This window comes from Humulus lupulus, chromosome 2, assembly GCF_963169125.1.
Source record: "Humulus lupulus chromosome 2, drHumLupu1.1, whole genome shotgun sequence".
Taxonomy (NCBI): Eukaryota; Viridiplantae; Streptophyta; class Magnoliopsida; order Rosales; family Cannabaceae; genus Humulus; species Humulus lupulus.
Genome location: NC_084794.1, coordinates 108857478 through 108885270, shown reverse-complemented (window position 1 = coordinate 108885270; position 27793 = coordinate 108857478). Strand labels below are relative to the sequence as shown.

At 32.1% G+C, this 27793-nt stretch overlaps 2 protein-coding genes across 2 annotated transcripts; one reads left to right on the top strand and one right to left on the bottom strand.

The window, feature by feature from the left end:
* Positions 1-8949: 8949 nt before the first annotated feature.
* On the top strand, positions 8950-10915 carry LOC133814608 (FBD-associated F-box protein At4g10400-like). Its single transcript, XM_062247547.1, has 3 exons — positions 8950-10218; positions 10347-10415; positions 10844-10915. Exons 1-3 carry the CDS (start codon positions 8950-8952, stop codon positions 10913-10915), a joined length of 1410 nt encoding a protein of 469 aa, XP_062103531.1.
* An 8878-nt stretch (positions 10916-19793) lies between these two features.
* Positions 19794-27332, bottom strand: LOC133818351 (thiohydroximate-O-sulfate sulfur/sulfate-lyase (nitrile-forming) NSP5). Its single transcript, XM_062251151.1, has 2 exons — positions 27049-27332; positions 19794-20903 (listed from the first exon to the last, which is right to left on the bottom strand). The coding sequence occupies exons 1-2, from the start codon at positions 27076-27078 to the stop codon at positions 19965-19967; spliced, it is 969 nt and encodes a 322-aa protein (XP_062107135.1). The 5' UTR covers positions 27079-27332; the 3' UTR covers positions 19794-19964.
* Between the last annotated feature and the right edge of the window lie 461 nt (positions 27333-27793).

Here is a 27793-nt window from a genome sequence, read left to right as displayed (position 1 = left end):
TTGCCTGGGGTTATTTTGTAAGTGCTCGTCTCTTATCAAGTACTAATTTTTCCTTTATTGATCGGGAAAGGTTGTTGCTTGTGTATGCCATTATGAAAGGTATGATAGTGGATGTGGGAAGGGTGATCTGGTACAGTATTCAAAATATTTGTAAGCTCAATACAACTGGTGGTCTGGGGCATGGAGCATTTGTTACTGATTTGTGCAAAGTTTATGAGGTACCCATCTTTGAAGGAGACCTCATTTGGAAGCCCATGAAACCGATTACCCAACCATGGTTCATCAATTTCCCACGACCTCTCTTAAATAACCACAGCCTGGCAATGTGCCTAAGCGCCAGTGGACTGAAGAACAAGAAGAGAATGCTCCTTTGGGCACTGGTGAAGTTGATGAGGTTGGGCCGAGCCGTGGTGCACACTCTTTGGCTCTTGGTGGGCCTATTGACTCTCATACTCAGTGGACTCATGATAGATTGGATTATATTATTGAACAAAATCAATATATGATCCAATCGCATCATGCTCAGAATCAACATTGGAATCAGTACATGGAGCAAAGGTATGATCATGAGGTTCAATTGGTGCACCATTGGATGATGAATGATGATCAACATAATTAATTTGGCTGTCCTCCGTAGTACTCGCCTTACCAACCACAATCGCCGCCACTGCCATTTTGAGATATATTGTCGGGATTTTGGTAAGTTCTTCTTTTTCTTTCTTTATTTTACACATTTGGGACAATGTGTTAATTAAGTGAGGGGGAGGAGACTTATTTATTTTTGTTATTAGTGTTTAGTTGTTTGTTGTTAGTGTCTTATTTGGGTAATTAACTTTAGTGTCATGTTGTTAGTGAATCAAGTTGATAATGATATCCGATGAGACTGAGTGAATACAGTGTGATATAATTTGTTGGAACTAAAAGCTATGCTATGAAAAAAAATATGTGTGCTTGAGTTGGATATTTCTTGAGTTTACTTGTAGTTCTTAATAAATATGAATACTTGATCATGATTGTTGAATTTCTTGTACTCAATGGTGTGGGTTATGCATTGCTGAATCTTTGGTTTGAGGAAAGATGTTGGAAAATTCTAGAACTTGCTTGTTTACTATTCGAGACAAAAATTTTGAGGCTTTGCATGCTTAGGAAGATGATTAAGGCATTTGTTGGATCGTTTGAGCCTTTCGAGCCGGCCTTTACAATTTGATATCCATAGTTAACCCATTTGAGCTTTAAAGTACCTTTTTCATTGTTTGTACCATGTTTTGAACTTCATCAACCTTAGTTATATTCATTTTCCGTTGACTACCATGAGAATATAATATGTAATTGGGGAAGTAATGTGTTGGGAATGGTTTGTAGAGAGAGAGAAGAAAAGAAAGAAAATATATATTTATTATATTTAAATGTTACCTCCCTTGAGTAATAAAGAAATAAGTTTGGGGGAAGCATACATCTTCTAAAGAAAACAAAAGAAAGAAAAATGAAAAATATATATATACTTGGTTGCGTTACAATAAATCCCTTTCAAGCAATGAACAAAAGGTAATGAATGGTTGATTGTAGATTGTAAAGTTGTACATTGGTTTGATTGGTTTATATACTTGTGGTAGGTTAAGCTTAAATGACTTTTTCACCCACCTTCACCGAAGTCATTCGTGATAACCTTGAAAAGTCCTTGTGATTCTTGAGCATGTTTTAGTCTAAATTAGTGGAGAATAGTAAGTTAGCAGGCCTATGGGATTATGAACTCGATGGACTACTGGTGGGAATTAGTTTTGTGTAAACTAAGTTGAGTACTTGTTTATTCATTAATCATGATTTGGTTGCCATATGTATTGATGCTTCTAAGTGAATTTGAGAAATATTTTACTTAAAATTTTGGATTGTAAAATGATGGCTATAATGTTCTAAGGATTATATAGCATGGTATTCATGATTTTTTAGGCTAGATCAATTGCTATTGACTTGATTCATTTTAGAGTCTATTTGTGTTTTATTTAGAGTGTTTAGAGTTCATTACTCGAGGGCAAGTAAAGGTTAAGTTTGGGAGAGTTTGTTGTGTCTAGTTTTGTGTTGTTTTTAAGTCATGTTTTAGGTAGTTTTCATTAATCTTTTTAGTTGTTTAGTGCAGTATTATGCTTTGTTTTTTCTTGTTTACAGGTTTTAGCTTTCAAATAAAGGAAAAGAGCAATTAGAGAAAATTGGTGAAAAAGATGACAAAAATATGGCTTTTTGGTGTTGTTTCCATATTAGGTTGGATATTTGAGTCATTTAACGGCTTCGTTGAATTTTTGGACTCATAAATGTAAAAATTGGGAAAGTTCTTAAGGTTCGCGACACTACAGTGCTGAGCCGCGGCCAGGTCCAAGGCAGAAAGCTTATTTTTTTTCAAGGGTCTACACAGACCGCGGAGCAGGGATGAAGAGTCGCATCGTTGAAGGCTTTGTCTACCCAAAAATTGACCCAGAGCCGCGGTGCTGAAAAGGTTGAGCCGCGGCCCGCCTGACGTCCATGCGAAGCCCAAATTGACACAGGTTGCGGCACTTGAAGTGTTGGGCTGCGGCCCGCATTACTTCTGAAGAAAAAAATTAGGTTTTAATCCTAATTTCAAAAGGAGAGAGAGTAGACAAAAAGGGGGACAAAAAATTTGAAGTGGAGAACACCTCGTAGAGCATCTCAATTTTTTCTAAAGAGTTATTTTTCGATTTCCTTTCATTCTTATGTTTAGCTTAAGTGATTTTGATATTTTTAGAATGATGTTGAACTAAATCTTTTATTAGGGTTTTTAATGGATTCACTTGAACTCCTATTATGAGAAAATACAATGTTAATCTTCTTCTTCATCTATCGAGTTTGTTTCAATTTGTGTTTATTGCATGAAATATGATTGGCCATCTATTTTCATTATTTGTTTGAGTTTGAATCAAAATTCTGAAAGGTGAGATTTAAACAAGCTTTGATAAAATCAACACAAATTTAATCTAGAATGAAAGTATCAAGATTATTTGTGTAGCATCTACGTTGTGTATTCATTGCCTCTTAATTGTTGAATTTATCATAGAAATATAGAAAATTCACACTTAGGTTGAGTTTTATAATTCCTAATCTGATTATAAAATGCATTTTTCCAACTTTCTCATTAAATAAGAAGAAGAATTGTTGATATTGCGTTAGTGATTGGTAGGAAGGAGAGTTGATGAAATTAAAGTTCCTAATTGTTTTATCTCTTGAAATTTATTCTTATTTATTCCTTTACTAGTTTGCATTATTTTAATTATCAAAGTACAAAACTAATTTTTGTTAGCCAAATAGAAACTAAGAATTAGTTATTTGATAAGTGATAATTCAGTCCTTATGGGACGATACTTGGTCTTACCAAGAAATTTATTACAAATTGCGATTGTGTATACTTGCATAGCATAAAATCTGCAGCAGGGACTACTAGCTGAATGTGAGGGAGAAGGAGTAGATCTAAAATCCCTCTCCTCGGGAGAAAGGTGAACTTAAGAGCGAAGTCCGGCAGGAGGTAGCGGACTAACTTCATCAGGCCGAGAAGAGCCAGGAAATGTTGGATCATGTGACGAAGTCGGGAGAGCGCCAGTACGAGAGAGGGAAAGCACAGAACAATGCCTCTTCAACTGAGTAGGAGGCGACGGCTTAGGAACCACAGCAGGAGACACGTTTCTAGCAAAGGCTAACGCTGGAATATGAATAATAAGGGACGACAAAGGACCAGCGTTGTCCTTCGGAGCAACCTCAATGCTACCAGTATCGATCTCGTAAGTCTTCCCGTCAGGAAGTGGTAGGAGAAAGGCAGGTTGATTAGCTAAAAGTAGACCATACTCTCAAAGGTTAGCACCAATAAAAAGGATCTTAGCCCACTTGTCCTAATCAAGCAATTTAGCGATGTCCCTGATACGATTAATAGCATCCCCTTCAATCTTAAGGGAATTCCAAACACTTAAAAAAGAAGATAGAGTAACGGAGTGAAAAATTTTATATGATAAGTTACTCAAGTGAGAAGGGAAATTCATAACTAAAAGAGTAAAACGAAAAGAAAAGTAGAAGTACCTGACATATGGAAATCTCTGTGGGTAGCAAAGACTCTCTCAATAAAGAAGAAACTTTGCTTCCAGCTCCCTGGGTTGGAGATGGACCCAACCATGAAGTCCTTCTCCTCAAAGGCTTTCCCAAGATAATAAAAACCAAGACTATTGGGGACCTTCTTGAGATTGTACATATAGTGTATCTTCAAAGGTGAGGGTACTCGGGGAATTTTTTTAATACAAGATGAACAAGTAGAATAAAGTGATCTAGGCATTAGGAGCCAAATGGAAAGGAGCAATGACAAAGTAGCTTAACATGTCGATGAAAAAAGGATGCAGTGGAAGAGCTCCCCTAGACCTGAGGATAAACTCGCTAAAAGCCACCGTCTCATAAGGAGTATAGGTGCGGCATCGCTCAGTAGGAGGGATGCAGCGAATGGGTGGCTTGAGCTTGTACTTTTGCACCACGTCAGCTATCCTTCACTCATCCATCTAGGAGATGATAGAAGCAACAGCGAAGGGAGGAGCTGACTAGTGGATGGGAGAGGTCGATTTCTTCTACTTCTTAGACATATCTGAAATACAAGAAAAATGAGAAGTTAGTCTAATAGCAGACCTTTTCCAACGCCACTTCCTCCTGTCCGCCCGTGTCTTCTTTCGAATAGAATGAGGGGCTACATTAGTGGAACATTCATCATAAGAATATGCAAGCATAGAGGGTATACCTTTCTTCAAGTAGGCAATCTAAACTTTTCCAAGCAATAGAGCATCACATGACTGGACGATGGAGGTCTTCGGAGACGAGAGGGAAACCGGCAACTCCTCGCGAGGGACGAGGTCAAACTTGCTCTCTAAGTCCCAAACCTTGCTCCTAAGAGGTGCTAACAATCCTAGAGTTCCATGTCCTTGTATTATCTCCTCTCTGTCATGCTTAGAATTTTAGGATGAGACCTCAATACGCACGAGACCAGGAAGGATCCTTGAAGACCCACTCGGGGCCATGACTAAAAGGCTCGACAAATACACATACATGTAAGTATGTATATAAAATATGGAAAACAAAAATTGCGTGCCTAAGCAAAAAAATGACTCCCCAAGCAAGAAAGTGTAACCTGTGGATCTAGAAATGGTCTGGTGTAGGACAAATTAATAAGTCTCAACAACGCCCGCATAATTACAATAAGGACACCAACCTATCTTTCATAGACATCAGGAGAATTAGAATAAAAAGTATACTTGGAAGAAGTGGAGCTCAAGCACACGATTGCAAGGAGAGGAGTGACTTCAGGCTGGGGTGACCTCACGGGGTGACCTCGGGAAGAGGGGCAACCTCAAGTGAGAGACAAACTCCTAATGTTGGCCTAGATGAAACAATTGGCCACACATTTTAAAAAAAAAAAAAACTAAATCAAAGTACAAAAGAAAAGAAAGGAAATTTACCTCAAAATGTTCCCACAAAGTATTGAACCTCAAACCTCTTGGAAGAAAGGAATATCTACCAACCACTAAGTCAAGCAAGAGTAAAAAGGAAGTAAGGGTAAAAGGTGAAAAAAGAGGAGGTATCTATAGGGAAAGTCAATCACTCCCAACCGTTAGATCAAAATACAATCCAAGGGTACAAAAAGAGAGAGAATATTAGTACCTTTCTTAAAAAGGTACACAAGGATCTGTACCATCCTACAAAGAATTCTCATTGGTTAATTTAGTGTTAAACCAAGTGTAGGATTTCAAACCAAGGAAAGAAAGAAGCCATACTTGTTGCAATTTTTCCATGATAAAGCATCACCAACAATCTACAAGAAGATGAAGGACACCTTCTTATAGATTAGGGGGCAAGTGTGAGTCTTGAAAAATGACAAGAGAAGCCAAACAAGAAGCAAACGTCCAAGAGGTGCTTTGAGAAGATAGGAAAAACACGAAGACCAAGTCCAAACCCACCAGGACCCCAGGGGCAAGCTTAGGGGGTGAGCTCACCCAAGGGGAGACCTGGGGGGCGAGCTCAAGGCCCCACTGAAGCCCAAACATTAGTTTGACCCTACTCAGGACCATGGAACGCATGTGAGACTCCCTAGAGGCTAAGAAGATTATTCAAAGGACCTAAACAATCTTGGAGTATCAGCTTAGGACCACCATTGAGCTTGAAAGTAAATAAGCCTAATAGGTCCTTACAGCCTAAAGGCATAGTCTCTCCTCAGCCTCAAGCTATAAATACCTTACACTCAAGCTCTCAAGGGTCTATCAAGTTATAGACAAAGTAGAGGTACGAAAAAGGTCTGAGTAGTACGGAGTATGAACTAGACACAACCATCAGAGAAGTAGTGGTCGTACAAAGTACTGGGAGGAGGACTACATCCTCCCACGCCTTCGGCTACTATCAAACCCAATAGGCCTGAAGCCCAAATCCCTACGCAATCTCTATGATTTCTTTTTCTTCATTGTGATATATTGAATTTTGTGCTTAATGAATGTGAATAATTTGACGTCATTATTTGCATTACTTATGAATTTAATTCAAAATCTAAGAGGAGAGAGTTAAATATGTTATAGTTTAATAGGCACATATTTTGATATAGGATGAGAGTACCTATATGGTTTGTGTAGCTTTTAGGATTTCTATTCTTAATGTTTGCCTTATGTTTGGAATTTATGACTAAGATGTAGAAAATTCGCATATAGGTTGAGAAATTTAAATATCTTAATAAGAATATGGATTACTTTAGTAAATCTGCTTTCACAATAAGAGAAAGAATAATTGAAATTGTATTGATTAAGTAATAAAGTGGATAGATGGTGAAATTAAATACCCTAGCTTTACATCCATTTGAATTAATTCACCTCTATTTGGTTTTATTTTTTTTTAATTGTTAGTTTTGTTAATTTTTACTTTTGTTCTTGTTATTCTTGAATTCAATATTTATTAGCCAAATAGAATTAGGAAACTAATTATTGGTAGTTAATAAACGATCTTTATGGGATGATACTCTACTTAACTCTATTATTCCTTGTATGCGGTTGTGTATACTTGCACATTGAAATCTCGCAACATGTTTTTGGCGTCGTTGTCGGGGATTGTCTTATTGATATAAAAATAATTAATTTATGTTCTAATTTGGTTGTTTTTATTTTTATAATTCTAACTTGGTTGGTGTCTTAATTCTCTTATCTCAGGTAGTTTTAGTTTATGCGACAAGGTAAAACAATTGAGATATTACCAGTGAATCCTGAGATTGAGAGAACCTGTAGACAGAAGCAGAAGAATAAGAGGTTGGAGACAAGGATGGCTGCAAACCAAGGGAATGCAGTAAATAATGTTGCCAATAATGCCAAAGGGGTAGCGGCTGCTGAGGTCCCTACTGAACAAGGGGCAAGAACTTTAAGAGATTATGTACTCCCTACTGTTACAGGAGTACATTCATGCATCAAACACCTCACTGTTGTCGCTAACAATTTTTAGATCAAGCCAGCAATACTACAAATGGTCCAGTCCACCATTCAGTTTGGTGGATTACCTACGGAGGACCAAACATGCACATAGCTAATTTCCTGGAGCTGTGTGCAACTTTTAAGATGAATGGGGTGAGCGACGAGGCTATTAGATTGAGGTTGTTTCCATTCTCATTGAGGGAAAGAGACAAAATTTGTTCAAACTCTCTTCAAGCCAACTCTATAAACACTTGGGAGGATCTAGCAGTATTTAATCTAAAAATTCCCTAGTTTAGGGCAAAGTGTTAATTAAGGGTACTTCCAAATTGAGGGACTTAAACAGGCAGAAGAGGTATGATAGAGAGGATATTTTCTAATCCCCAAACTTCCGTGTACTAATAAGTGATATATTGTTATGTTAAATAATTGTTCCTCATCATATCAATAAAAAGAGTTGCACACGACGTAGTCGTCTTTTTGGATCGAGCCAGGTAAAATCTTGGTGTTTCTTGAATTCAAAGTCGTTTTCTTTTACAATCATCGTTGATATTTCACTCGATAAATATACATTAGAATCCTTCACCCCATAGCTAAATAAAAATTAAAAGAAATATTTGTATGTAATACTATATTTTTTTTTTGGCAAAAGAAGATAGGGGCATTATATTTGCACCCAAAATTTGATTAAGATATCCAATTTTTAATAAAAATTAATATATAATTTTTTTGTGTTTTCAACTTATGCTCACATTTTTTTTTAAAAAAAAAATTCATATCTTAAAAAATACATATAAATAATATATATTTTAAAAATTTACATAAAATAAAAATTAAAACAAAACAAATATAAAAACTTTTTCAAGTAAGAGTTTTTTTATAAAAAAATTTTTAAAAAAATATGAAACAAGATAAAATAAGTTATTGAAATTGACAAAAAAAGAAACTAAAGAATGTCAAAAAAAATATTTAGAAAAAGTATTAAAATTAATTTTATTTTAAAAATTAATTTTTTTTAATTAATGGGTTGTCTATATAATTTTTGGGATGTAAATATATTGGTGAAGGAAATAATATATATAATTACTTATTAGTACGCGGAAGTTTGGGGATTATAATTTCAAATTGAAAAAAAGTCTACCTACTATAGGAGAGAAACCGACGAGTTCTCCTACTTTTCCTGATCTTCCCATTTCGTGGAAACGTGCTACATAGACACCCTTTCTCTGTGCCAAGAAATCCCACATTTATCAAAAAATAAAATCTGTCTTCTTCTTTCTCACAATCACATTTCATTTCTTACCAGATAGTGAGTCCAAGAAAAGAAATGAGCATGCTCTAATCAACTTTATGATACTCATTAATTACTCCTTTATTTTTCATTCAACTTTATGTGCTCATTCCCTAATTTTGTTAATGTTCTTGACAGTTGTATCCAGATGTTCCATGACTGAATCAACACTGTCTTAGTTTTACCATTATGGATACGAAAAGAGTAAAAGAGCATGATGGAACAAGGCAATTAGAGTCCATCCTGTCTATTGATCGAATATCTGAGTTACCTGATGCTGTTGCTCTTCACATATTATCCTTTATTCCCACCATTTTTGTGGTTCGGATGAGTGTCGTTTCCAAGCGATGGAGACACATGTGGACTTTGATTCATGTGTTGAACTTTTACGATAGAAGGGATCTTGATTATCTTAGAAAACCCAACTATAACAGGGACCGGAACAAGTTCTTTAAGCTTGTAAGCAAGTGTTTGAAACACCCTTTTGAAGGTACAACCATTACTAAATTCAAGCTTCACGTAGATTTCTATGGAGGTCATCATCGAATCGATGTTTGGTTAAGATTTCCATTACGAAAAAAAGTAAAGGAACTAGACATTAATGTCAGCCCAACAACGTCTAGATACAGCACCTTACCATGTGATTTACTCAGTCTAACGACATTAACTGTCCTCAAGCTGTGTGGCTTATATTTGAAGATCGGCTCTCCAATAGTAAGCCTTCCATCTTTGCTTGTGATGGAATTCACAGATATCGTAACGAATGATCAAACTTTGAACAATCTACTACTGGGATGCCCTTGTATCGAGAAGCTTAAGTTAAACTGTCATGGTTTGCAACAACCTCAAGTTTTAAGTTCGAATCTAAAATCCCTGGAATTCTTTCAAGGGGGTGTTCAGACAGTGAAAGTTGAAGCTAAGAATCTCCATTCCTTTGTATACTACGGATACAATGGCAGTTGCAATATCAATCTCATTCGCTGTGCGTCGATTAGAAATCTCAAGTTTTCTAATGCTTGGTTATTGACTGATCAATGGTTTGAACATTTGATTCCTCAACTTTCTCATCTAGAGAGTTTGAGATTACATGGTTGTTATGGGGAATATATCAAAATCATTAATCAACAGTTGAAGGACCTATATATTAAGGACTCTGGTATGCGTTTTGAGTTGCTGGAGGCTACAATTGATACCCCAAATTTAGTTTCCTTTCACTATGATGGTAGTTCACTGCGTAAAATCTCCATCAATGCGCCAGGTTTAGTTTCCTTTCGCTACTCTAGCGAGTTAATGAGTCTAATTTCCTTGAATGCATCAAATCTGTTGAATGCTGATATTGTACTTCGTGGAGGCCTTGAGAAAAAGACTTTTGATGTGAAGTGGTACGCTAGTTTGATAGATTTTCTTTCAGAACTCAATGGTACAAAGAAAATGACCATATTTTCTGGCTATGAAAGGGTACATATATATTTACATATGCAAATTAATCTGATTTATTTCTTACATATGTTTTTTTTATTGCAAATATGATATTTTACTGATGATGTCTTTCTTTCTTTCGTATTTTCTTTTGCTAATATGTGTAGGCTGTCATAATTCCAAATGAGTTAAGAGCTGCCTGCGCTTCTCCTTTGCCTGATGTGAAGCATTTGATGGTAAAGACAGTTCGGTTGTTTAGAAAGGTGATGATTAGGAAATCTATGTTATGGATCGCACCATCTTTAGAGACATTAGCAGTAGTATAATGATTTTTATTAAGTCACAAGTTTGATAATGTAGTCTAAAAATACTTTCGTGATGGTTATGAGAACTTCATTATGTTTATACTTTCCCTTTTTTTTTGTAAGGTTTTATATACTTCTTGCAACTAGAATATACTTTCTTGTGGTTTTTTTCCCATCATTGTTATATATTTTGTTAACTTTACCTTGGAATTATAAGCTTGCTCCTAAACTAACAAAAGTAACCATGAAAAAGTTGTAAACTCCCTTTTTCCATTAATGTTCAACATGGTATGCTTATGATGAGGAATTTACGGGAAATGTTGCATCAAACAATTGAGTATGTGATTGGTGTTGCATAGTACAGCTATGGAGAATTGCAGTACTGCTCTAGAGAATTTCAACAGTTTGAACCAAAAAACAACAATGGATAAAGAGCATTATTTTGCGGGTATCATTGGTGTATATAGCACCACAACTAATTGAACAATGAGACTTACACAGAAATTTACAGATACCCTTCGATATTTTTCACTGATAGGGTTACTTGGAGTCTTCAATTTTATGTGTCTTACCAATTTAAGTTTTAATTTTTTTCAAAATTTACACGAGTCACCAAATGGTGCAAATCATATGCCATCGTATGGTTGTGTGTTTAGTGGAAAGCAAAATTAATATAGCATGAATTTTTCTTTCTTATTAGGGAAGTCCCAAAATGAAAGTTTGTCTGATTAGGGAACGAAATGAGACTTCTTTCTTAATTTGAGACCACTAATTAGGTCATAGTCCATTGAGTTCTTTCTTAGTTTTCATTTTGAAAAGAAACCGCATTCTCGAACATAAATTTTAGGCATTGGCTTAAATATGATGGGAGGCTCATAAATCTTGTAACTATTGTTTGACATTTGTAAATTTACTAATTGAGTCCTTGCTAAAAAGAATTTTTTTTAAAACCTAAAAATTATTTTTTGAAAATAAGTAGGAGTGTTTGTCATTTTTTTCCGAAAATAATTTTTAAAAACAATATTATAAAAAATAAAAAAATTTGACAACAACAAAAAGTTGTTTTTAATTCTTAATTTTTTTTTCACGTAACTTTTTTAATTATCATTATCTTCCATCGTCTTCTCTCTCATTAATTTATATTTCCTTACTTTTTATGTCCTCACTTTCTGTAACATCACTTTTGATTTCCTCATTTTATCTCTCATCACTTATTATCTCATTATTTTATCTCTCATCACTTCCTATATCCTCATTTTTTTTCCTATCTCATAATTTTCTCTCTCATTTTTTTCTTGCATCAATTTCTCTCTTCTCAATTTGTCTTCCTCAAAATTTCTCTCCTTACTTTCTCTCCTTATTTTTATCACTTTTTCTTTCATATTACTTTATCTCATTATTTATTACAAACTTTTAAAAGATTTCTCTCTTTATAAATATATTTATTAATTTTTTTATTTAAGATTTTTTTAAAAAAATAAAACTGAAAAATTATTTTTATAAAACATTAACTAAACACCTATTGTTTTTTTAAACTAAAAAATCTTTTTTCTATTCCCATTTCTAAAAACACAATTTTGAAAAACAGAAAGGAATCTTTACAATTATATACATATAACATAAAATAATTACAAAAATCACCTACAAAACTTTATTTACAAAAATGACATGCCACATCATCAAAAAATACCTGATTCCAAAAGTAATATACTTGAATTGGAAACATTCATGAAATTCTGAAACTTATTTGTAGACATCTTAATATAGCAATTAGTTATTATTAGGTTATATTATGGTATCTTATTATTTAATATACATTTTGGTAACATTCAAGCTTATTTTAGAAACTAATGAGTTGTCATATAGTATAATAAGTTACCATATAGTTTATTAAAAAAAATTAATTTAGTATACTACAGGTAACTTTTAATAGACTTTTTAGTCACTCATGTAATTTACATGTCTCATTATTTAAGATACTTTACATTACCTTCCAGTCTATTTTGGAAACTAATTAGTCATCATATAGTATAAAAATATTACTTCTATAATTCCAAGTTACCATAAATAACTTATTAGAGAATGATACTAATTTGTTACTTTTTCATGACATAAACCTTGAGTTACTCCTAAAAAATTACTTTTCATTCATAACATAAACCAATAACCAAATTTTAGCTAAAATAAAGTTTTTTGTAAAAATGTAACTAATCAGCATGTAATTGGTATTTATAAGCAACCAAATGGTTACTTTTGATTATAGTGACGACGAGAAAATATATACTTCCAACATATTAAAATGACCACTTTGAAGAATAGGTCACGATAGTACCACTATTGAGTCAAAATGATTAACGGTGTGACCAGAATTTTATTTTTAAGTTATGGAGAATAGAGAGAAAAGAAATAATTAAATTATTATTTTAGTGTTTACAATTCTTACATGATGTATGTATTATTTTTATATGCCGTTTAAAAAAAATGTTATTTTTGTAATTAAAAATTTTGCCATTAAATTTGTAAATAAAATTATTTATAAGTTGTGAGATGTAATTTTCTCAAACAGAAAATAATATCAAATCAAGCGTAAGATTGTGGTTTTCTCTAGTATTGTTTTTCTTAAAAGAAGCAGCTCATTGGTTAACAAGTTACTTTTTGTTTTATGCAAAATAGCAATTGCTATTTGGAGAAATGGTTTTCGTTAGTAGCTGCTCCAGCTCTTGTTGGTGACATACCTTCTCTTTAGTTGTGTTCTTTGTTTCCTAAATAAAAACGGTGCTAATTGACTTTCACCTGTCTAATATTTCTTTCTTCTTCTCACCTACACATTTTGTCAACTTAGTGGAAACTGATTGTAGCACTCTTGTTTCCCTATTGTCCCTGTAATTTTTCAGTTTTAGGGGATTTTATTTCTGTTATTCAGCTATCATTGTCTTCTTTCCTTGATATAAAAGTTAGTCATATTTCTAGACAAGGCAATTATAAGGCTCAATGATTTGGCTAAATTTTCTTTAAACTTAGATGATTTAATTTGGATTGGTGATGATCCTTATTATGTTGCTACCTTGCGGAAATTGAGCCAAAAATAAGAGGGTTAAACAACACTTTTAAAGAATAAAAGTATATATGTATATGTTGGAAATGAGGATAAATTTCCCAGTTCAAGAACCTCATATGAATCTCGGTAAACCAGAGATGAATCTAAGAATACAAATCAGTAAAACTAATTATCAAACAATTAGAAAACGAAAAATATGAAAGCATAAATCAACACAAGTATATATACTGGTTCAGAACAAGATCAATGTGATCTTGAACCTAATCTAGTTTTAGGAACCACTATCTCTTCTTTATTCAATCAACGAAATGAGTACAAGGCTTCAATGGAGCTTCTTGGAACAATCTTGGATCAAACTCTCTAAACACTCAATCACACAGGTGTTTTCCTCTCAATCCCTGAGCAAGCACTTTCCCAACAGTTGTGCTTCTCAATACAGTTCTCCAAACCCAGCTCTCACAACCTTCTCAATACTCAATCTTGATTTCCACACTTGAGCTCTCTTGTCTAATCTGGCTTTTCTGTTGTTTCATCTGTGTAGTGCTCTTCACTGTGTTCTTCTCTCATCGTTTTTCTCTTCTCTGTTTTGTGTGTCTTCTAACAAGTGAATCCCACAAGTCCTTTTATAGACCAATGACTAAAAGCTAATGAGGTTGTTATGATAGTTGAGAACCAAACAACTCATTAACAGAATTAGTTGGGATTTGGAGAAACTATTCCCACAAATTCCACCTAGATTCTTCAAATCACAACCTAAATAGAATTTCACTTGTAGAGATAGTGATCCTAGAGTTCCAGCATTAGTTACCAAGGTTGAGCAAGTTTAAACAATGCTTAAACTTGTTCACAGGTAGCACCTTAGTTCCTATATCAGCTGGATTATCCTCAGTACCAATCTTGTCCAAAGATATCACATCTTCCTCTATCTTTTCTCTTATCCAAAACAAACGAATGTCAATGTGTTTGCTCTTTTCGTGTATACTGGATTTTTACAGAGGTGAATTGAAGATTGACTATCTGAGTATGTCTTAGCTTTACCTTTCATCATCTTCAGCTCTTGTAGCATTCCTTGTAACCATATTGCCTCTTTGAATGCTTCGGTGGTGGCCATGAACTCAGCTTCAGTTGTTGATAGTGACACCACTGACTGTAGTTGGGACTTCCAACATATGCAATCTCCATTTGTTTTGAATACATATGAAGTAGTTGACCTCCTTGTATCCTTACTTGCTGCATAGTCTGCATCTACAAAACCTTCAAGTGTAACTTTTTGATCCATCTGTTTGTATCTCAGTCCCATCTCTGTAGTTCCCTTTAGATATCTAAGTAGCCACTTAAGAGCATTCCAATGCTCTAATCCGGGGTTGGACATAAACCTGCTAAGAATGCTTAGAGCATGTGCTATGTCTGGTCTAGTGCTAACCATGATGTACATTAAACACCCTAGTGCCATAGCATAAGGGACTTTTGCCATTTCCTTTGTCTCCTCGATAGTCTTTGGACTTTGATCTTTTGAAAGTTCAAATTGTCCTCCTAGAGGTACTGAAACACCCTTTGAATCATGCATGTTGAATCTCTGAAGTACCCTCTGAATATAACTTGCTTGTTTAAGATTCAGAATCCCATCTTTTCTGCTCCTTGTCACTTCTATCCCAAGTATCTTTTGGACTTGACCGAGCTCCTTCATTTCAAATTCATCTTTCAACTTGTCTTTGATACCTTTTATCACTGTTTTGTCCTTCCCCATAATGAGCATATCATCTACATATAGTAAGAGAAAAACTAATGTAGATTGCTCAAGATTTTTGTAGTAAAGGCAATGATCAAACTTTGATCTAACAAATCCAATGTCTTGAACATAGGTGTCGAATCTCTTATTCCATTGTCGTGGTGACTGTTTAAGCCCATACAGTGACCTTCTAAGCTTGCACACCATCTCTTTGTTGCTTGATTCCACCTGAAAACCAGGTGGTTGATGCATATAATTGTCCTCCTCTATAAAACCATTTAAGAAGGCAGTCTTGACATCAAGCTGCTCTACTTCTAAATTTTGTTGTGCTGCAAGAGAAAGCATCAATCTTATAGTCTTATACTTTACTACAGGTGAGAACACTTCATTGTAATCGATTCCTTCCACTTGTGTAAACCCCTTTGCGACAAGCCTTGCTTTGAACCTCAAAGGCTCATCTTTACTCAAACCTTCCTTCACCTTGAAAATCCATTTACATGAAATCACTTTCTGACCTTTTGGTTTTACAACTAAATCCCATGTTCTGTTTTTGCTCAATGAATCCATTTATTCCTTCATTGCTTGACTCCATTCAGCCTTGTTCTTCTCTGAAAGAGCCTCTTCAACACTGTTGGGTTCTGGTGTGTCAGTTTGCTGCACTGATGCAAGTGCATAAGCCACCATGTCAGCTTCAGCATATCTTGCTGGAAGTTGTATAACTCTTCTCTCTCGATCTCTTTCCAGTTACCCAGATAGATCAGGTTGTTGTTCTGTTGCATCTAGCTCAGTTTCAGATTCACTTTGGTCATTCATATCAGTAGTAGCTTGAGTATTTCCTTCAAAGTTTCTCAGCTTAACTTCAAACTCAGCCATGTTCCTTTTACTTGTTCCACCTGCATTATTTGAAACACTACCAATCTCGGCTTTCAAGTGAGGAAAATCATGCTCATTAAAGATAACATTTCTTGAAATTATAATTTTAGGCTTACCATTTTGATTAACACAAAGTGTATAACCTTTAGTTCCTATAGGGTAACCAAGAAAAATTCCCTTGACAGATCTAGTGCCTAAATTATCATTGGACTGGTGTGCATATGCTGCACAACCAAAAACTCTCAAATGTTTCAAGCTTGGGGCTTTTCTATACCACATTTCATATGGAGTTTTCAAATCTATAGATCTATTAGGACTCCTATTTATCAAATAGCAAGCAGTAGCAAGTGCTTCTCCCCAATAAGATTTAGACAACCCTGAACTTACTAGCATACACCTAACCTTATTCAGTAGAGTACGATTCATCCTCTCGGCAACTCCATTCTGTTCTGGAGTACTAACTACTGTCCTATGTCTAGTGATACCATACTCATTGCACAATATGTCAAACTCATGGTTTATAAATTCTAAGCCATTATCGGTTCTAAGAGTCTTAATTCTAGAGTTTGTTTGATTTTCCACCTGATTTTTCCATACTTTAAATTTTTCTAGACATTCATCTTTAGTCCTAAGTAAATATACCCAAACACATCTAGAATAATCATCTACTATAGATAGAAAGTAATGTTTACCTGAGTGTGTTGGTATTTTGCTAAGCCCCCATAAATCCGAGTGAATGTACTCCAAGACTCCTTTGGTGTTGTGCTTTGCTGCAGTGAATTTAATTTTATGCTGCTTTCCAAATACACATGCTTCATAGAAAGGTAATGCACAGGTATTCAACTTGTCTATGCTTCCTTGTTTGTGAAGCTCTCTCAGCCCTTGCTCACTGATATGTCCCATCCATTGGTGCCACAGATGCATCTCACTTTCCTGGGTCTTAACAACAGATGCTTCAGCAATTGCTACAGTTTTTCCTTCCAGTACGTACAGTCCATTAACTTTCTTCCCTTTCATCACTACTAGAGAGCCACTAGTGATTTTCAAGATGGCATTTGTAGACTTGTAGCTGTATCCTTCATCTTCCAAAGATCCAAGAGAAATCAAGTTTCTCCTCAATTCTGGTATATGCCTCACATTTGTCAATACCTTGACCTCACCATTAAATTTTTTAACAGCTACCTTGCCAATGCCATAGACCCTGCAAGAAACATCATTACCCATTAGTACTTTACCACCATTAATTTCTTTATAATCAAAAAATGATTCTTGATTGGGACACATATGGAATGTGCATCCCGAATCAAGAATCCACTCCCTTGTCATGGTGGTTTATGAGATGGAGAATAGTTCTCCTTCTGAGACACATTCATCTTCTCCTTCTGCTATAGCAGCTGAATCATTTTGAGACTTCAATCCTTGCTGGTATTTGTTCTCATTACGAAATTGATTGTAGATGGGTCTTCTCTGGTCCTGGTTTGATCTGGACCCTTGTTGATTTCTTAACAGATTGCAAAATCTCTTGGTATGTCCTGCCTTTCCACAGTGGTAACATGTTCTTGAATCCTTTCCTCTTGATTTAGAACGTGAGTAAAATGGTGTATGGCTTCTTGAAGAGCTTCTCTTTGTTGATCTTCCACGAACAAAGTAAGCTTCATCCTTCTTGGATTCTTTCTCCAACTGAAGTTCAAAATCTTTGGACTTCAATACTCCAAGAACTCCATCTAGTGAGATGATATCTCTTCCATACTTTATTGCAGCTTTCACTTCTTGGTATGCCATTGGTAATGAGCGCAACAAGATTATTGCTTGACTTTCCTCATCCACCTTGTGATCGATATTTGCCAAACCTACAATGATTTCATTGAATTTGTCAATGTTTTCATCTAGAGACATAACAGGATTCATTCTAAAACCATAAAGTCTTTCAAGTAAATTAATCTTGTTAGAAACAAAAGGCTTTAAATATAATTTTTCCATCTTATCCCATAATCCCTTTGTCGTAGTCTCTGATGTCAATTTCCTTCACACTCCATTTGATAGGTACATAATTATGGTGTAATAGGCCATTTCTTCCATCTCAGCTATTTCTTCAGGTTTCTTATCAGCCAGCAACTTCTGATCTCCAAGAATCTTGGCTACTTTCTAGTGTACCAAAATTCCTTTAAGACTTTCTCTCCACAATGAGAAATCGTTTGTGCCATCAAATTTCTCAAGCTCGAACTTGGCCATGGTTGACATAGTCTTCTAACTTGTGTTCTGTATCAGTTGTAATGCGGAAGCTCTAGGATCTTGAACTTTCTTCTCCCGTTTTGATCTGAAACCTGGCTCTGATTTTGTTGGAAATAAGGATAAATTTCCCAGTTCAAGAACCTCAGATGAATCTCGTTAAACCAGAGATGAATCTAAGAACACAAATCAGTAAAACTAATTATCAAACAATTAGAAAACGAAAAATATGAAAGCATAAATCAACACAAGTATATATACTGGTTCAGAACAAGATCAATGTGATCTTGAATCTAATCCAGTTTTAGGAACCACTATCTCTTCTTTATTCAATCAACGAAATGAGTACAAGGCTTCAATGGAGCTTTTTGGAACAATCTTGGATCAAACTCTCTAAACACTCAATCACACAGGTGTTTTCCTCTCAATCCTTGAGCAAGAACTTTCCCAACAATTGTGCTTCTCAATACAGTTCCCCAAACCCAGCTCTCACAACCTTCTCAATACTCAATCTTGATTTCCACACTTGAGCTCTCTTGTCTAATCTGGCTTTTCTGTTGTTTCATCTGTGTAGTGCTCTTCACTGTGTTCTTCTCTCATCGTTTTTCTCTTCTCTGTTTTGTGTGTCTTCTAACAAGTGAATCCCACAAGTCCTTTTATAGACCAAGGACTAAAAGCTAATGAAGTTGTTATGATAGTTGAGAACCAAACAACTCATTAATAGAATTAGTTGGGATTTAGATAAACTATTTCCACAGTATATATATGAAATAAGTTAATAATTTTAACTGCTAATTTTTCAATTTTATATATGTATGTAAAAGACATGCCATGGCCACTTCAACCGAATGAGTAGTTTAGTCACTGATTATGGAGAAACAGTAGAAAAAGAATGGGAAAAAAATAAGATAAAATAAAGAAGAAGAGACATTTCGAAAGTACTGAATATAGCTAAAAGTATTCTCAATAGTTCTTCTTAAAGAGATAATTCTCTATAAATATGGAGAAAATTGTTAGAATTACTATATGATAGTTCTTTTAAACTAATTCTCTAAAAGGGAGTGTCTTTATATTTTTTTATTTTATTCTCTACATTTATAGATTTTTAAGAGCTCCTTTAAATACTTTTCTTCTATCTTTTATTCTCATATTTTTCTCTTTCCAAATTTTTTAGTTTTTTTATTTTAATTAATAAAAATATTTAAGGATATACTATTTAAATGTAAAGAAATATATAAAGAATCTAATATATGATATACTCTAAAATTTTGATGTAAAATAAAAAAAAATTAAACTTTAATGATGTATTTTAAAGTATAGAATAGAAAAACTACAGTGTTACATTTTACAATGTTAAGTTTGTGCGGTGGTATCAATAATAGTCGTGTAACATTTTCAATGTACACATGCACGATATCACTTGTTTAACAACACGACAATCATTCATCTTATTAAAGTAAACACTAATTACATAGTACCTTATCCCTTATCATACAACCTAATACAATCAAAATGGGGCACGTACATATCCTAAAATTTATTACAATGTGCCAATTCTGGAATCCAAACATACAGCAATAATTTATAAAGTTTAAGGAGTGAAGAAGAAAATATCATCAAGCCTATCATTACTAGGAGAATTCCCACCGTACACCAAAAGGCCCTCTTTACCATCTAAAAGCCCACTAGCATATGCACACCACCCACGAGGCCCAGGATGATTTTCTTGGCCCGACCCATCTTCCCACCTCTTCCACTCCAACGTGTCCGTGTCCAACGCGTACACCTCTCGGGCAAATTTCCCTGCACCCAAGTGGCCCAAGTCACTTGGATCTACTTCTCCACCGTATATAAATACGTATTTCCCAATCCCAGCCGTAGAAAACACACTTCGAGCTGTGGGCCTCTCGCCTTTTGTCTCAACCTCAGCCCACTTTGTTTGGGCCGGATCGTAGCAATGAACATCATCCACTTCATATCCAGCAAAGCCATACACGACCCATATCTTTCCTTGGGCCACAACGAGCCCAGGCCCACCTCTTCCCTTGCAGTTGTCCCCCGGCGATGGGTACTTGATCCACTTCCGATCAACCACATCATATGCCCATAGATCGTTAAGTCGTCCGGTGTTGCCACAGCCACCGAAGACATAAATGTAACGATTGTCCGCCGTCATTGAGTGGTAGCTCCGATGAGGAGGTCCCCCATCGCCAGTAGATAGAAGGGTCCACTTGTTTGAACACGTGTCAAAAGAGTATAATTCATTGAGCTCTTTGTGTTCGCTATCTCTACCGCCGAAAACATAGATGGTTGATCCAACGGTTGCCATTGTGACACCTACACGTGGTGGAGGAACATCGCCGATTGCATTGACCACGGACCACGTGGTGTCTTGGAGGTCAAACACGTGGATGTGGTTGTCTACAGGGACACGTGGCGAAAACTCGCCACCGAACACATAGGCCTTTTGTGCTACTATGGTTACTGCATGTGAACTTCTTGGTCCTGGGCAAGTTCCTTTTTGATCAAGCTGCTCCAAAGAAACAGCATAGAAGATAGAACAACCATCATAGAATAACTAAATAGCTAATTAATATACAACATTGAATTTGAACATGTAAACCCCACAACTGCTCCAATTTTAAATAAATATATATATACTATACTATGTATATATAAAAAAATGTATAAGTAGGTGAATGTCCTACTTAGTACTTTCACCACCTTAGGGAAATTTGATGTTTGATATTTTAATGAAATTTTTTAATATGTTTACGTAAGTTATTATCTTAAATATATATGATAATTTTAAATTTTTGGACAAAAATATCCATAATATTTCAAAAATCATTTTCTCTCTTAGTCTGAACTCTTTCTCTCTAACGTTTCTCTCATTCTAATATTGTAGATCTCGAAAAAATACCAAAATTAAAAAAAAAAATCATCTGAAACAACATTTGAGTGAAAAAATATGAATATCCAAAATTTTCGTCAAATTTCAGTGCAGAGTGTCCAAATTGCATCAAAAAAACATCATTTTGGCAAAAATCAAGTTTTCATGATTGCATCGAAACACCATTATTTTTGCATCGAAAAAAATATCAATTTTACATAGAAAAAGGATTGTTTTTGCTAAAAAAATAAGTTTCCATGATTGCATCACAAAAGCATCGAAACACTATCGATTTTACATCGAAAAAACATTGTTTTGGCCAAAAATCAAGTTTCATGATTGCATCGCAAGAGCATCAAAATTGCATCGAAAAATAATCATTTTGGCCAAAAACACAAGTTTTCATGATTGCATCGTAAAAGCATCGAAACACCATCAATTTTGCATCGAAACATCATCAATTTTGCATCGAAAAAGCATCGTTTTGGCAAAAAATCAAGTTTCAAGATTGCATCGCAAAAACATCAAAACACCATCGATTTTGCATCGAAAAAGCATAATTTTGCCCAAAAATCAAGTTTTCATAATTGCATCGAAACACCATCAATGAAAATCGATGGTGTTTCAATGCTCTTGCGATGCAATCATGAAAACTTGATTTTTTGGCCAAAACGATGTTTTTTCGATGCAATTTCAATGCTCTTGCAATGCAATCATGAAAGTTGATTTTTTTGCTAAAACAATGCTTTTTCGATGCAAAATTTCTGCAATTTCGATGCAAAATCGATGGTGTTTCGATGCTTTTACGATGCAATCATGTAAACTTGATTTTTGGCCAAAACGATTATTTTTTGTTGCAATTTCGATGCTCTGTACTGAAATTTGACGAAAAAATTTAGAAGCTCATATTTTTTTTACTAAAATATCTGTTTCAGATGGTTTTTTTTTTAGATCTACAATATTAGAATAAGGGAGAGAGTGAGAGACTGAGAGAGAAAATGAGTATTTGATTGTTAGGAGTATTTTTGTCAAAAAAAATTAAAATTGTCATATATTTGAGATAATAATTACGTTAGCATATTAAAAATTTTCACTAAGATATCATATATATATATATATATATATAACATAAAATTTCCCTTTTATTAATTTTTTTTTGAGGTTTTTTTATTGTTAATTTTATTTTTATTTTTGTTTATTTATTATTTTTATTTGTTTTAGTCTTTTGTGTACTTTTAACTATTTACTTTGTACTAGTTATTATTTACGTTTCCACTTTATTCTTATGTACATAAATATTTTAAAAGTTGTTCTACACATATATACAAAAAAGCAATAAAATAAAAACTTTTCATAAATCTCCTTACACAGCCACGTATTAAGGTGAATGCCTCATTCTTTTGCATGATGTTATTTTTTAAAATATGTGTCAACTTTATATATATTTTATCATTTCAATTAATTAAATAGATGATTTTCATTGTAATTGTAATGTTTTCTTTCTTTTCTTCTCACACTATTACATATTTGGCTTATTAAAAATTAAACAAACAAAAAATTAATCAAAATGTAGTCTTATGTTTTTTTAGTGATGTTTTAGGACAATATTATTATTCAAATTAATACAATAAATATTTTAATTGTTATGAATTATTATAATTATAATTTTATGTTAAATATTAATTATTTAATTTCTATTATACAATTTTATAATTTAAAAAATATATGAAATGAAATTTTCAATTTCATGGGTTCCTGCCTTAGGCACAAAAAAAAGCTAGTGTGTATTTATACTATGTGCAAGTATGTGCAAACAAAGTACTTGTACGCTTGCTTATTTTTATTTAGAAAATTGATTTATTATTATTATTATTATTGTCATATAAATTTTAAATAAATAAATAATATTATATATAAAATAATTACATAACATATTAAAAGAAAAATTAAACAAATATATATTATTTATGATTTTTAAATAATAATAATAATAATATGATAACCGTTTAGATCACAAATTACTCTATTCATGATAATATTCAAATCACATTTCAATGGAGAAGAAATGTGTTTATTCTTAATAGAAGATAATTATTATTCTAATTTTTTATATAGTTACATAATTATACTAATTATACACACATACAACAATTATATATAATGTACTTATAATATTTATTGTTATTTAATATGAATATATATATAAGTTACATTAATGTAATAAAAAAAAGTAACATGTTTCTTTTTAAATATAAATAATAAAAATTAAGATTATATATTATTATTATTATTATTTTGAGCAAAGAGTATATATTATTGGAAATTTCTATGGTAGGGGCTTCAAAAAAAGCCTTACCGGTGGGGCACTTTTGTGTTCTCAAACCGTGAACAATTTTCAGCGCGATTTTTTTTTATGACAGTGTATATTATAGTTATTTAGAGCATCCTGCAAATTTTCAGAAAAATTCTGAATAATTTATAGTGTCAAAAACTAGTTTAAAAACAAATTGTTGCACGAGTAACTAATTTTTGCATGTGCATAGAAAATAACATGTTTGAATTTAGTTTTCGGCACTGTAAATTATTTGGAATTTTCTAAAAATTTGCAGGATACTCTAAATAACTATAATATATACGACCATAAAAAAAATCGCGCCAAAAATTATTCACGAGTCGGAAATACAAAAAAATCCCATCGGTGGGGCTCTTTTTGAAGCCCCTACCAAAGAATCATCCTTTTATTATTATTATTATTATTATTATTATTATTATTATACTTTGTAACATTTTATTTATATTAATATAATTATTAAATATCTAGTATTGTGTTAAATATTATTGTAATAATGATATTTGAATTTATATTAATATAATTACTAAATATGTAGTTTTGTATTAAATATTATTATAGGATTATATATTATAATAATAATATTTTTTAATTTATATAAATATAATTATTAAATATCTAATTTAGTATTATATATTATTATAATGATAATATTTTATAATATTTAAATTTATATTAATATATTTATTAAATATTTAGTCGTGTATTAACTATTATTATAATAATGATATTTTATAATATTTAAATTTAAGTTTATATAATGAATAAATATTTATTTTTAATTAGTTTTAAAAGCATATTTTGTTAATTATTTAAAATACTCTATTAAAGTTTAAAAAAAAACATGTTAGGAAATTAACTCAATTGTAACAAATCGAATCATAAATATATATACTAGGTATAAACAATGTGTAGTGCGCATTTGCTTAGTTTTACTTAAAAAATGTACTAATTTATTTTTATTATATTTTTTAATTGTCATTCAAATTTTAAATAAATAAACAATGTCACATATTATAAAAAGATGACATAAACATATTAAAAAATAAGTCAAAACATTGTTTATAGTTAAATATATATATATGATAATTTTTTTAATTTTTTTTAAATATAATCATTAAACCAAGAATATGTTAGATACACACTTTTTGCATATAAAAGATATGGTGCATTATAATTTCAAAGTAAATTATTTGATGTTGTTTATAATAATTAAATTTTAGTATTTTTTTTATATTTTAATTTATATATTATATATGATGTATCTAGTTTTAAAATTAAATATTTTTTTCTAATTTTCTTTTATAAAAAATATTCAATATAATAAAATATTCAAATTTTCTAAATTAAAACTATAAATTTAAAAGGCATGTTTGATCAAGATTTAATTTTAAAAAATTGAAGTCATCAAAAAAAAATATATTATTTAATCAAAGGTAGAGTAATTAAAATAAGTATCATCTTATTAAAAATAAACAACAAAATAAGAAATAAGTATACTTATGTCTTATGTCACTGTTACATATATGTTTAGATAAACAAAATAAATGATTAATAAAATAAAGAAAATAATAAATTTAAGCACATAATTGGTTATAGCTTTGAAACATAATTGATAAAGTAATTTAACACTTTAATATAAAGTTTTAAAATATATGATGAGAATTTACTATGACTCATTTATTATTTTTAATTTATTTACTTTATTTAGATGACTTTATTATCTTTTATTTTTGGATTTATATATTTTTGGACCATATGTTTTGTCTCATTATCTATTTGGATTATGTGTTTTGATAAATTATTTCATGGACCCTATATTTTATAAAATTGTTCAAATATATCATAAATCTGATTTTGATCAAAAATTTTTGAACTAAAATCACAAATAATTAATCAAACTAACAACTTAAAACAAAAATACAACTATTCTGCGTAAGAACTGTGTTGAAATATTCAATTTTTTATTAATCAAAATCATGTTTAGGAGCCTATTTGAACCATTTTACAAAACACTAGGTCCAAAAAATAATTTGTTAAAATACATAGTTCAAATAAGTAATGAGACAAAACACAATGTCCCAAAAAACATAAATATTTTATTCTTAAAAAAAAAAATTACCTTATTTATATAACTTTAAAACTAACGTTGTTAAAAAATAAAAAATATTAAATTTCACGAAAATTAATAATTTTAGTTAAACTATCATTTATAATATATAAATATGGGTTTATATTTTTTGACAAATTATTTTTTGGACCATATGTTTTGTAAAATAGTTAAATTAAAACCATAAACCCGATTTTGGTCAATGTTTTCTCAACTAAAATCACAAATAATTTACCAAACTAACAATTTAGAACAAAAATAAAATTATTCTGTTTAAAAACTGTGTTATTATATTCAATTTTTCTTCGTCAAAATTGAGTTTAGAGTTTTATTTTAACAATTTTATAAAATATAAGGTCAAAAAAATAATTTATCAAAATACAGAATTCAAACAAATAATGTAACAAAACACAAATTCTAAAAATATATAAACCCTGTAAAGATATATATCATGTGCATTTTTCAAAACATTGATTCACTAAATTGCTCTTTGTTCCCACTATACTCTCATTCAAAAAAATATGAGTTTCCAGGTAGGAACAAATGACACGAGGCTCTTACTTTTCCCATTTATTATTTATTTTATTTTTTTAAAAAATAAGGGCTAATAGCTAATGGCAAGATAAGATAGAAAAAGTAGAGTATTGACATCTGATTCAGATGTCCCCACAAACTCTGACGCGTGACATAACAAAACAAAATATGTCTGTGTTTGTGATGATCTCTTTGCAATCCATCTTTTTCTTTAGCAAGTCAATGTCACTGATAAAGTACCCTAAAATAAAATGTCACTGATAAAGGCATTACCTTTTCTAATACACATAAAAATTTATGTGTTTCCTAAAAGAAATGAATAACCACCTCTGAAAGAGATTTTTTTCCCTACCCTAATCACTTTCTGGTAATTTATTAATGAAAACTATGCAAAAGCGACACAATTTTATTTTTTTAAGAAAAAAGAGAAAAAAAAAACGAGATCAGCATGACTAAGAGAAAATCAGATATGAAGAACACACGCCAGCTATACTGGAAAATTACAAAAACAGGTACTAAACAAATTGAAAAGGAACCCATTTTAACAAAACAATTATCACCGTAAATGGGACTCTAACTGCTACAATTGAATTCTCTAACTTTTCTCATTTTTCCTATATTTACATAGAAGAAATCGAGGAGGTGGACTAATAGATTATGGTAGAATTTATCAAACATCATACTGAAAAAGTATAATAAGTGGATAAAAAGAACTTTAATACAATTTAAATTCATCAAAGGATACTCTGAATTTGCATAGATAGGTTAGAGAGTGAGCTGAAAATTACCTTGACCCATTTGCCTTGAATCAAAGCCATGGCTGCCTCTACTAAATCTGAATTCAACAAAAGAAGTCTCAGTTCTCAGTTCTCACAATGAGGAGCTGACTCCACTACTATCTCCGTCTGTACCCTCTATTTTATAGCCCTTTCTGCCTTTGCTTTTTCTCATTTTTTTAATAAATAATGGCCAAAATCAAGCCTAACATTATAAAATAATATAAATGAGTAATGCTTTTTTAAATATGGTGAAAAGAAAGGCATGAGGGGTGCCTTCACGTCCACTGAAACCAGAAAGTACGAGAATAAGTTAGGTTTAATTGGTTCTTAATATATCAAACATTACTCAACCAGTCTTTACCTCCCTCAGTTCCATACGTTTTGTTAAAACCTTCTTTGACAAATATTTTTTAGAACATTCATTATATTTAATCGTGATTTCTTTGAATAAAATTCTAATTGTGGCTGACTCATTTGAGTTGTAAAAATTTGAGCCTTTATCATTATCTAAAAAATATTATTTTTTTGATATGGTAATTAAAGTCTTTGAAGATATGCTTTTATTATATTCATTTCGTGCATATTAAATCAAATATTTTTATAATAAAAATAATTTGGTTATGATTGATTTTTTCAAATAAATCTAGACTTAAATCTGCCAAGGTACAGAAATTATCTAGATGAATGCTCAGACTGTTACAACAGAATGAGACAGACTAACATATTTTTTCCTTATAAAGAAATTCATAAATCA

What these genes read in the sequence shown, in the direction of transcription:
- LOC133814608 (XM_062247547.1), top strand. Translation starts at nt 8,950, where the DNA reads ATGGATACGAAAAGAGTAAAAGAGCATGATGGAACAAGGCAATTAGAG. An exon ending in TATTTTCTGGCTATGAAAGG is followed by an intron (nt 10,219 to 10,346) that starts GTACATATATAT and finishes TAATATGTGTAG; the next exon opens with GCTGTCATAATTCCAAATGA. An exon ending in CTGATGTGAAGCATTTGATG is followed by an intron (nt 10,416 to 10,843) that starts GTAAAGACAGTT and finishes GGTGTTGCATAG; the next exon opens with TACAGCTATGGAGAATTGCA.
- LOC133818351 (XM_062251151.1), bottom strand. Translation starts at nt 27,078, where the DNA reads ATGGCTTTGATTCAAGGCAAATGGGTCAAG. An exon ending in TTCAAGGCAAATGGGTCAAG is followed by an intron (nt 20,904 to 27,048) that starts GTAATTTTCAGC and finishes TCTTTGGAGCAG; the next exon opens with CTTGATCAAAAAGGAACTTG.